Genomic DNA, 12,080 nt, shown 5'->3' with positions numbered 1-12,080 from the left:
CATATTGCATTATTATGTATATATTTAATGCACAATTTGGTTCCAAAATTAGGTTATTTCAGTGCTTCTGGTTTATCAGGTGTGGGTAGCAGTGCAGAAATACAGAAAGGAGGGTCTCCCCAGAAAGTTAAAATCTGACTATAAAATTCAGTTATTCCTCAGTGAGCTACAGCTGATTGAAGTAAATACATATGTTTGAATGGGCTGCTTCCTCTGGGATATTTAACTTACATATTCCATTGATTTGTCCATTAAAATTCTTCAGTGGTGTTATCCAGAAATCTTCAGGGGTTTGGTGTAATAATTTTCATGTTTCTAAACCAAATTGAGCTCTGGGACCTCTGCAGAAGTTGCAGTCACAGTGTTGGAAATCTCCTGTTTAATGTGAATTTTTCAGAGGTCTGTCCCAAGCCATCTCTGTGGAAGGGACCAATGAAGTCTTAGAGAAATTGGTCCCAGAGACTGAAGAAGTCAAATCACAGAAATTCCCAGTCCTTGGATCAGCGTGTCTCCAACACAGATATTTCATCCCTGTTTTGAACCTTCAAAATCAACAGCTCGCTCATAGTGACTGATACCAGTTCCATTTTGCCTACCAACTCAGTTGATTTTATATTTTATTTCTCATTTATGATGGAATAATCAGCAGCTCTTTTTCTCATTTATTTTCTCATATTTTTATTCCAGGATTTGCCTCTGAAGCAGGGAGTGTCTGCATTAAAAATGACCTGTAGTTCTCTGCTTCATAGGTTAGAAACTTATTTTAATATTTTGTGGCTAAGCACAGTCCCATCTTTTCAAAAAAAAAAAATTAAAAATTTCCAACAATAAATTGTTTAATTGGCATCGAATGTGGATTATAAGCACTTGGCTTTGGGGCTATTTTAGACGAAATGGCTTCTACACCAATAATGAGTCCAGCTGAGGCAATGAAAGCTCTGTTTACTCGCAGCCATTTGTATGAATTAACGCTAAGTCGTAAAAACGATTTGATTACAGTGGATCGTGCTAAGACTTGTTTGGACATTTCCAAAGCAGCGGCTAGGCTGTATTGCTTTAAGCACTTCCATTCCAAAACTGAACCAAATTCCAAACGTTTCTTGGGGGAAAGCAATCGGTTCCTAAATCACCTTGATCTCACTGGGACTGCTATAGCCAGCGCACGCCGCGCCACGGGTCCTGTATTTACTTGTGAATTGTACACCGCAGATGCTTCTTCAGCTCCCTCCTCTTCCTCCATGGGCGGTGCTTGCAGCTCCTTTACCACCTCTTCCAGCCCTACCATTTACTCTACCTCAGTCACCGACAGCAAGGCTATGCAAGTGGAGAGCTGCTCCGCGGCCGTGGGGGTAAGTACCCGAGGGGTAAGTGAGCAGCAGATAACCAGTAACACAGCCCAGCAGCAGCCGGCCACGCCGAAGCGCCACACTGTCCTGTACATCTCGCCACCTCCCGAGGACTTGCTGGACAACAGCCGGATGTCCTGCCAGGATGAGGGCTGTGGATTGGAGTCAGAGCAGAGCTGCAGTATGTGGATGGAGGATTCACCCTCCAACTTCAGTAACATGAGTACCAGTTCCTACAATGATAACACTGAGGTGCCACGTAAATCGCGCAAGCGCAACCCAAAGCAGAGGCCAGGGATCAAACGCCGAGATTGCGAAGAGTCCAACATGGATATCTTTGATGCCGACAGTGCCAAAGCGCCTCACTATGTCCTTTCTCAGCTCAGCACGGACAGCAAAAGCAACTCAAAAGCAGGAAATGGGTTGGTATCTGCTTTTTTTTTTTTTTTGCCTTTTTTTTTTTTTAAAGAAAAAACATTCTATCTCCATATGTAAACCCAAATTAATAAAAGTGCCCCCGTGCCCCGGCAAGTGTTCTGCTTAGGTTCTCACATCAACCCCTCTGTTCTCTGCTGTCCCTGCCACGTCCCAGCCCAGGATAAGCTCTTCCTGCCCCCAGAAATTGTGGCTGCCCCATGATCCTTGGAAGTGTCCAAGGCCAGGTTGGACATAAGGGCTTGGAGCCACCTGGGATAGTGGAAGTTGTCCCTGCCCATGGCAGGGGTGGAACTGGATCTCTTGAAGGTCCCTTTCAACACAAACCACTCCATGATTCTGTCATAAGTTCTAATTAGACTTGTTAATCTTTATTTAGAAGATAAAACTAAACTTTCCTGCAGCAATTAAATGCAGTGCTGATGAGCTCATCTGTTCTTTAAGTGAAATTCTCTAAAGGCCACACAATTCCATTTATAAAATGGCAATGAAAATGCATTTAAAAAGAAAGGCAGAGTGGAGTTGGTGTACCCTGAATGGTTTTTTGCAGGATTTTATATGAGGATTTCAGTCTGTACACTTCACCTGGTGCTCTATTTGTCAAATAGAGATAGGGATGGGAGTACAGGCTAACGGTTAATGTCTCATTAGGATTTCTCATCATTCATATTACCACTTGCTTTACTTTTTTATGAAATGTTAAGACAATATGGTGAACCAGTTTTTGGTTTTTCCATGTGAATTCACTTCTGTATTTGATTTTTTCAGAAATAAATCTCTAATGCTGTTTCTCTCTGTGCTTCTGGGTCGTGTGCGTGTGTCTGCGTGGGCACGCCTGGGTGGTGGCCCCTCATCTCCCACTTCACACTGTCCACTAAATGCATTCCAGTAGCTGCTTAAAGAGGACAATTCCATCAGTTTGCAAGAGTGTGTTGATACATTTCTTTTGTTCTTTTATTTTTTAACTTTTTGCTTCTTTAGTACTTTTAAAGTGGTCAAATGGATAGATTTGGCTCTTTTATTTTGGGCTTTTTTGGGGGCAGGAGTGCATTTTGGTTTCACTTTTATGTCTGTGCTTGCAGTACGTTCTGACGTTCATCACAGCAACGGTGAATATTAAAATTTGACTGATGGCAAAGATGATGAACTTCTCATATCCCAAAGGGAAAGAGCCTGGAGTCTGTGTTCCCAGGGTCAGTGCAGTTCCATACTTAAAATTTCACTGTGAAAAGCAGTTCTGAGAACATGTCCTGAGTGTGCTGCTGCTTCCTGGGCATGGTGGCCTCTGGCCTCGGGGTTTTCACCAGCCAAAATCCATGGTCATAAAGTAAAATATCAGTACCTGGTAGACCCCGGGCAGCTTGGAATGAGGAAGGTGCCTCCCCCAGCTCTGAGGGACCAGGCTTGTCCTTGCAGAAGGAAAAGCTTGATGGAAGGACAAGAACTGTGCCACTGTTATTGTGGCCTCAGGAAGGTTTTGTAAACTCTGGAAGAATATGTGAGATCTTGGTCTGAAAATAGAATAAGATTTCCCCAAAAGCACTGGGCTGAGCAGGGAAATCCGTGGGTTCTGGAGTGCAGAGGGGAAGAAGGTGGAATATTTTTCCTTATGTGTCTCAGGCCAGACTGAACTGCAGAAAACTCCCAGGTAACAGAACCGTCCTTGGGAGTAAATGCTCTGGGGTGAGAAGTGGCCAAGATCGTAGAAAACTTAATTTTGCCATTGGAATATGGAGACTTGGCCTTACAAATCTGGGTCACCGTAGTGACTGGAGTTCTTAAAACTTCCCAGCCTGGTGGAGCTCAGCCAAGGGAGTTCATTTACTTTTGGCTTAAAGAAAAGAGCAAGGAAAACTGCTGTGCTCCGTGGTGAATGGAAATGGCATTTGCCCCTAAAGAGACAGTTGTTGTTAAAAGCCAGGAAGAGAAAGAATATATTCCTGTGGAAACTTGGAATTTGTGAAAGCCTTTTTAGAAGTGGATGAATTGGTGGTGATTCAGGGCAGAGACTCAGGTTTCTGTGGTCTCACTTTCACTTTCAGGTCTGCCCTGTGAACAGGACCAGGCCAAACTCCTCAGGAGATCTGTTTGAGTAGATTCATAGGATTTGCCACTTACATTTATTCCTTTAAAAAACCAGAAGTGCTAAATTAGAGGATATTTTGTCTGGTAACAATCAGATTAATACATGTGTGTGTATGAAATGCACAGGTGTGAATACTTGCAGTGTGAGTAAGCTGAATTAAAATGAATTCATTAATTCAAAGGATGTATTAAGTGGTTCATCCTGTATTTTGAGGAGAAAGACCACTAAGAAGTTCTCGTGAAGGATTTAAGTTGCCTCCAGCTTGGGCTAGTTGATTGGAAGTAATGGTTAAGTTTCTAGAGAAAAGACCAAAATAACTGTGAGAAGCATTTCTCTGCATAAATATGATGATGGTGATATATTAATATGCTGACAGGTAAGGTAGTTGGATTTAAGGATATTGTTCTGGAGAGGTCAGTGTTAATGTCACTGCTGAGTTGTGGCACTGGGAGTGGTAAAGGTGAATTTCATTTTGATGGCCAGCTCTCCAACATTTCCCTTTAAAATTCAACTGTATCCCAGTCTCCCCAGTGACTGCGCTGAGCAGAGTAATCAGGACTGCTTGGCAGGAAGATAGTTTTATTATAAGATGGCATTAGTATTATTTTGCAGGTTTTTATGCTAATTTTTACGTAGTTCCTACCTCTGCTGGGTGCTGGTTGAGGATGAGTATTGAAGGCAGCCAGGGCAATGCCTGGGCTGTCCACAGTGAAGTGCTTAACCTTCATGGAGAGAAAATGGAAATGGAAGTCATCCAAAGCACCAACTCTGTCTATTTTAACCCTTTTTTATGTGTAGTGAAAGGTTTTGGAAGGCTTAAGAAAAAGGCTTAAATGAAAATAAGGGTGTGACAAATAGGATGTGTTGCATTAGGCAAAGAGGTTTTAAACTAAAAGAGGGTTGATTCAGGCAGGGGTGGCCCTGGATGATCTCTGAAGGTCTCTCCCAACCCACACTCTGCTATGATTCCATGGCTTTAGGGCTGTGAGATGTGGGGGCAAAGTGCCCAACCTTTCTTGGGCAAAAGGAGCAGCTCAGCAGGGCCAGGCCTGGCAGGGCTGGGGCCAGGGGCTCGTGCTGTGTCCAGGGGCTGCTCTGTGCACAGCAGGAGCTCTAGGAAAGGGCTGCATCGTGTTTGTCATCTGGTGAGAAGAGCTGGGTCACCCCAGCTCCAGGTCAGTGAGAGCCTCGTGCAGTGGCAAAGAAAAAAAAGCAGTTTTCACCCTTTTTGAAAAAGAAAAAATCCTGGATAAATTGCTTCAATAACTTGCACGTTGAAATGGGATTTGTTTTTTAAGCAATCCACACTTGTTATTTAAAACTGCTTTCTTCCCAGGCATTAGCTGTTAGAAACCATGTTTTCCTAGGAAGAAAGCATATGACATTTGCATGAATCATGGAGCCCTTTTCCTGCCTGCATCATGTATTGTGGTACATTCACATCTCGTAGTGGGAAAGGAGTTTCTTGGTCTTCAGGTTCATTACCAAATCCTGGTCTGAGTAGGATCAAGGGTTATATCCCACTGTGCTCTAAAGGGAACACAAAATGGCTCATGTGCTGCTAGACTGGGGAGGGCTCCTTCATCCTGGTTTTAATTATGGAACTGAGAACAAGCCACTACATCTTAGGGAATGCACCTGGAAAGAAAGGCCTTGTGCATACTCTGATTTAACATTGGTGCAATTATGCCAGAGCTTTTACAATAACTGATTGGGTTTTAGCCTGAATTGGTCACTCTGTGTAGACAGCAGTCGGAGCTGGAGTTTGCATGGATGTACAGTTTGAGGTGGAGACAGGCATGAGGCTATTTTCCTGTTTAAAGAAGTGTCATTTAACCTTAAATCCATCCAGTGTGTGTGTACGTGTGTGTTTGTCACAGCAGCAAAACAGCTTGTTCAGGCTGTGTCATAGACTCTGAAAAAGCAGGTTATGAGCTGCCTTCTGTTCGTTAACATCGGTTAATGCTAATTGCTTCTCCCTTCCTTCATGTTTGCTCTCTGAAAAGCAGTTCCCATGTGCTCTGGATGGAGGAGGCAGGGAAGCACCATTCCTCTTCATCCTGCAGGTCTCCTCTGGCACAAAGAGAGTTCCAAAGTTTGCTCCCAACTACAAATCTTCCATCAGTTAATACGCGCTCTTTGCCTTTTAGCTTTTCTGTGATTTGGAGTGTTTTTACTGGGGAGCTGCTTCTCACATCTTCTTGATGGTGTGTTTTGACTTCTCAGAGCATCAGAGAACCAGAAGGGAGCCGGAGGGAAGAAGACCCCAATGTTGTGTGGTCAGTACCCGACCAAGAGCGAGGGGAAGGAGCTGAAGATCATGGTGCAGCCCGAGACGCAGCACCGCGCTCGGTACCTGACCGAGGGCAGCCGGGGCTCCGTCAAGGACCGCACGCAGCAGGGCTTCCCCACGGTGAAGGTAGGCTGGGCACACGGGCACTGCCCTGCCAGGGCAGCTGCAGCTCAGCGGGCTGCAGCACTGCAGCGCTGAGGGAGCACCGTGGCAGTCTCTGGGCTGGACAGGGTCTCTTCTTGCAGTCATGAGTCCTGCTGGCATCACAGAGTTACAGGAGAGGGAAGCTGCATGTCAAGGCAGGGGTTTAAATCTGGGATGCACATCCTGTCAGGCTGCAGTTCCATGGACTGTGTGAATACAGAGGAATTCCATACCTACAAAAGTGAGATAGTGAAATGCTGTAGCTGTTTGATGGCTGGTGATGGTGGGCCACATTGTCCAGTGGTAGTAAAGACATAAAACCAGTTTTCATTAAAAATTGTAAAGGGGATGTTTTGGTTTTGTTGTTGTTTTCTTTTTTTGTTTTTTTTTGTTTTAAACTGCTTGGTGTTTTTTGCTCTTGTTAATTCAGCGGTATGTGAGCTGCTGTGTACAGTGTGTTTCAGGTGAGTCATGGAGATCTCACTGAGGTGTGTTCTGCAGTCTGTACTGCTCAGTGTGTTTAGCATGGTACAGGTGGAGGTAGTAGAGGTAGATGTGGATTAGAACTGGAGAATGGGGACAAGGAATGAGGCAGCATTTATGTGCACACTTGATGGTTGCAGCCTGTTTACTGTATGGACTTTGATGCTTAAAATTCAGGTGCTGAAGGCCTCTTGCTCTGAGGAGAAACACAAGAAGGTTACAAGGAGATTTGACATTTCTGCTCAGCAAGGAAGACTGAGGCTGTCCTCCAGGGACTGCACATGAATGCACAGAGTGGGCATTTCCAGGTCCTTTCTTCCCTGTGTAGCCTGGGGAAAGCAGTTGGAGAACTGGAGGGCTTGGGAAGGTTTCCTAATGGAAATGGTAGAGAGGCTTACCAGGGGCAAGGCTGGGCTTGGCTTAGGGTGGCAAACAGAAGAACTGATGTCAGATATCTTCTCACAAGTGATTATGAGACTCACCAGAGAGCTGAGTCCAGGCCAGCACTGCACTGGCACCATGGCAAATGGCATACTGGGCATACTGGGAGGAGTGTGGCCAGCAGGTTGAGTGAGTGCACAGCTAGGTTTGCTATCATATAGATAAAGAGAGTGAAAGACATTTTATTTAATGTTTTTTCTTACTTATATCACTTTGAGAAAGCAGCAAAGCAGTTCTCAACCCAAATTAACTTACCAGGTCCACAAGGAGATGTTTGTTTGTGACACAGCCCTTAAAATTTGTGCTGACTGCTACTGACAGAATACAGAAGTAGGCTTATCTTCAAAGTCCTGTTCAGCAGTGTTAGGAACACCAGCAGCCCTTCACTCAGTCCTCCTGAGTAATGCAGAACTCCAGTAAAGTTTCATAAGAAAAGAATCCATTCATATCAGCCTGTTACTATGGGGATTTAGTCCTCATTTATGTGGATTTTCTTAATGGGCCTTTGTTCATCTGAATTTCCTTTTAACTCCTTTCCCAGTTACCCTTTAGCACCCATCAGTGAAAATTCTCTTTGGAAGAGTCTCATGTTACTGAATTCCTGGAAGTTCCAGTTTGCTTTAGCAGTAGGCAGAGGAGTTCATACCCTGCAGATAAAACTCTGCCAGGGCTGGACAGACAAATGAGTCAGTGAATCTTCAGGAAACCTGAGCTAGTGGGGAAAAATACATTACAGACAAGGGAGTTTTTTGTTTTGTTTGTGGGGTTTAAAGGTGGGGAGGAGCAGTGTAAAGATGTTGGTGCTCAGCAGAGATCTGGCTCTGACACAGGACGTGTGACCCTGACACAGCATGAGGAGGAGAGGCAGGTTCAGTGGCCATTTAAATAAAACTGATCTTGATGACTTAGAACTTGAATCTGCCATCAGTATGCAACATTAAAATTGTACAGCCAAGCCTTAATCGAGGGACTGGCTCTTGAGCCCTTTGTTGTGACCTGTGCCCTTGGTTCCCCTGTGGATGTCCGTGCTGGGCCACTCCAGAGGTCTTGGGGCTTTGCCCATCTCTGACAGTAACATTTGCTGTTTGCTCCTCTTGGACATGAGCACACAGTGATCTTACCAGTATTTGCTGATTTATTTTATTTTTTCCTTTATCCAAACTTGCTACAAACTTCAGAATTACATTTTTTAAGCATGTCAAGGAATAATCCCCCAAGAGATTCCCCAGAGGATTCTGCTCTCCTTTGCATCTCCTCGCTACTGAAACTGAAGCTTCTTTCTGAAGGTGTTGCCTGGGCTTCCAGGCCTGGGACAAAAGACAATACTATCACCCAGAAATCCTTGGCAACAAATGTGTCTCAGTGGGAACACTAAAATATTCATTTTATCTCCTAGAATGCTCTGGCAAGGAATTTCCATCTCTGGCCTGGGAATCTGGCAACAATCTGATGTTTTTTTTCACTTGGAGTATTTTTCTTAACTATTTCCTAAAAAGAAGAATTTAGTTTGTAATGCAATGTCCAGGTTTACTTCAGGACTTCTTTTACCTCAGAGTATTTTTAGTCTGTGGCACCAGTGGGATCCCACTAATAAAAAAAATGTCCTTTAAGAGGACACAAACCATTTCATGGCAGGATGTTGATGTTACAGAAATGAATGTATTTTTCATTGGCATGTTCTGGGATAATTATGGCTTGCACATGGGGGTTGCAGGAGGATGTTAAAATGTCTGACCTGCTCTTATTTATGAGGTATTTCAGTGAATCATGACATTGTTACCTTTTAAGTAGGAGATGTCAGGTTACCATTTTTAATTTTTATTTTGGTGTCTGAAGGAAAGCTGGGCTTATTCAGTTGGATGGTTGGACCATTCAGTTGCCCATTTCTCCCTCTGCTTCCCTTTCATCCTCTTCTGACTCCTTCAGGGGTTTTGCAGCTATTGGACAATTCTACTCTGGTTTCACGAGGATTTCAAAATGCATCTGGCACGAAGGTGGGGTCCTGGAATGCCAGTGGCTGTGCACATAGTGAGCAGCAGAACCTCTTCACCTCTGGAATCAGCCCAGGAAAGGTTCTCTTTCTTGGCTGGCTGGTGGATGTGGATGCTGGGGGGAAGGGGGAATAGTCACAGCTGGAGTGAGACCAGGAGCTCGTAAGAGGCGCGAGAGTCGCAGCTGGGATAATTCTGTCTGAGGGTAGACAGCATTGAGGCTGGCTTAGAAGCCTGCTGTTAATAATAACAATTAAAGCAGTCGTTCCTGTGCTAATTGCCCACCTGCCTGTTGCAGCTGGAAGGCCACAACGAGCCCGTGGTGCTGCAGGTGTTCGTGGGCAACGACTCGGGGCGCGTGAAGCCGCACGGCTTCTACCAGGCCTGCCGGGTCACGGGCAGGAACACCACGCCCTGCAAGGAGGTGGACATCGAGGGCACCACGGTCATCGAGGTGGGGCTGGACCCAAGCAACAACATGACACTGGCGTGAGTAGCTCCTCCAGGGGTATTGTCCTGTATTAGCTTGGGTTTGGGAACAGATTTCTTTTTTCCGTTGGATGGGTTATAGTTCAGGTCTGAACATCTTGGTGCTCTCTTCTCTCTGCTCCTCGGCTCTTGCTTGTCATTCAGTGTGCTCACAGGAGATAGCAGGTGGTCCCTGGGCTTTTGGGACACACAACCCAAAATCCTGGGTAAATTGCAATATTCTTCTTTTGAACACATCAGGCTGTGTTTGCTTCTGCTGATCCTGTTTTTTTTGGCTGTTTTTTGCTTTAAATCATTTTGCATGGTGCCTGTCTGAAAGCCACCACTGCATCACTCACCTGGCCCTGTACATCTCCCCTAGGACCACACTTAAGGGAGGACTTATCTGTCACTTCCAAGTCCCACTGAACATAAATAATATGACTACAGTAAGTTTTGTTCTACTCCTGCTTTCTTTAAGTGAATGCAGAATATTTTGAAGCAATAATCCTGCAAACACAGATCTCGCCCTGGGGATGGAAGAATGAAGAGCTGTGATTCTAAATTGAATGCTTACCAGAATTATATTGCACTTTCTGTTTTATTCATGCTTTCATATGCCTTTCTGCCATGATTCATCATCCAAATTAGGCAGGGTTGAATGAAAACTTGAAAAAGGTCATAGATTTCATGTAAATAAAAAGAAATCTAATAACATTTCTGTAATTACCTCAAGGCTTTTGACTTTGGCTTATGAAACTACTGAAGGACTGTTAAAGATGCTGAACTTACTAAACGAGGAAATTCTGCTCTGTTTTGTGTTGTTAGGGTTGATTGTGTGGGAATCCTGAAGCTGAGGAATGCTGATGTGGAAGCCAGGATAGGGATTGCTGGCTCCAAGAAGAAAAGCACCCGCGCTCGGCTCGTCTTTCGCGTCAACATCACGCGCAAGGACGGCTCCACCCTGACCCTGCAGACGCCTTCTTCCCCCATTCTGTGCAGTGAGTGTCACACACAGAGCTGGGAGTAGGGGGGTCTGGGTTTTAGTGTGGTCAGGCACCGGCAGGGGCTGCCCAGGGAGGTCTGGAGGTGCCCAAGGAAGGAATGGATGTGGCACTCAGTGCTCTGGGCTGGGATCGGGCACAGCTTGGACTGGATGGTCTCCAACCTAAATGATGCTGTGATTCTGTAAAAATACCCTGGGGAGTAAAAAACCAACCCTTGTTTTTTAATTTGTGATGATTTCAGAATTGCTGTAGCTGAAATCAAGTGGACTGATTTTTATTTATGGTGGGGTAATAGTTAAAATTATTGTCCGGTGTTGAAAAATAGTTACACTATTCCTGATCTTCAGTTCAATGGATTTTTGCCTCCTAAAATTTCACTGTTTTTGTCGTGATTGCTTTGAAGAACGACAGTACTGTCAGTCTCTGCTGTATTGTCACATTCATGCCTCAGCTTTCAGTGCTAGACAGGACTTGCAGTGAGCCAGCAAGCCTGGCTCTCCCAGCTGTGGTCCTTGCGTGGGCCAGAGGCTGAATCTGTTCTGGTTCAGTGCAAGAACAAAACTTTTTATAGCTCTTTATTAAACTGCTCTGTTTAGCACGAGCACAGATGGCTGCCTTGGCTGGGGAGGTTCCACTGACCTGCAGGGAAAAGGGGATTGTGGAATCATGGAATGGTTTGGGCTGGAGGGGACCTTAAAGCTCATCTTGTTCCCCCCCTTATCTTGATGAATTAGATGGAGAGCTTGGTCTGTGCATGGAAAGAGTAGAGAAGCTCCTGGCACTCATATTGTGCTCTTTCCGTGGTACAAAAAGGATTTTTTGGGTTATTTTTTAGAAGTACAGTCATCTTTGCAGCTCCATTCTGGTCAATAGACCATGGTGGTATTTCACAGTGATGGAGTTTCTGATACTAATTTTCAGATTTAAGACAAAAACATTTTCTGCAAAATCTCAAAACCATTCCTGTATCTCTTTTGTTTGTAACTTTCTGGTTAAATATAAAATTATTTCACCTATAGAAGAAAAGGGAGTGGAAGTCACCTGATGTTTTCTTCAACAGCCCAAAACTTGCTATTGTGAGTAGAAGCTGAGAGTCTGAGATGAAACATTTAGAGACTGATTTTAAAATAGGCTGTTGAGCTAAAAAAAGCTGTATTTGATGCAAAGAGTAAATTGGTTTGGTTTTTGGCAGGCTGGGGTTTGGTCACTTGCTAAGAAAATATTCTCAATTGTGTAAGTTGCTAAGAGATTGCCCAGGAATTCTACAGTGTCTCCAGTGCTGGAAGTCTTAGATCACAGAAACAAAATACTCTGGTCAGACTTGTGTCTTTGGGGAATATGTGAATAAAACTGATCATGGTGTGAAGGTTGGGAGGGGAATTCCTG

At 44.5% G+C, this 12,080-nt stretch overlaps 1 protein-coding gene across 6 annotated transcripts in view; it reads left to right on the top strand.

The window, feature by feature from the left end:
• NFAT5 (nuclear factor of activated T cells 5) overlaps positions 1-12,080 on the top strand; it is a 54,464-nt gene that overhangs the window by 27,011 nt on the left and 15,373 nt on the right. For 5 of the 6 annotated variants that reach the window (XM_039696521.1, XM_039696519.1, XM_039696520.1 and 2 more), the window contains exons 3-6: positions 1,210-1,768; positions 6,094-6,286; positions 9,518-9,708; positions 10,516-10,688. In XM_039696521.1, coding sequence (XP_039552455.1) covers positions 1,210-1,768; positions 6,094-6,286; positions 9,518-9,708; positions 10,516-10,688 — 1,116 coding nt within the window. Of the gene's footprint in view, positions 1-687; positions 750-1,209; positions 1,769-6,093; positions 6,287-9,517; positions 9,709-10,515; positions 10,689-12,080 lie in introns of all 6 variants that reach the window. The other variant, XM_039696522.1, reaches the window with a different exon arrangement.

This window comes from Passer montanus, unplaced genomic scaffold (genome assembly GCF_014805655.1).
Source record: "Passer montanus isolate IOZ18808 unplaced genomic scaffold, ASM1480565v1 scaffold98, whole genome shotgun sequence".
Lineage (NCBI taxonomy): Eukaryota > Metazoa > Chordata > Aves > Passeriformes > Passeridae > Passer > Passer montanus.
This window is presented reverse-complemented; position numbering and strand designations above follow the sequence as displayed.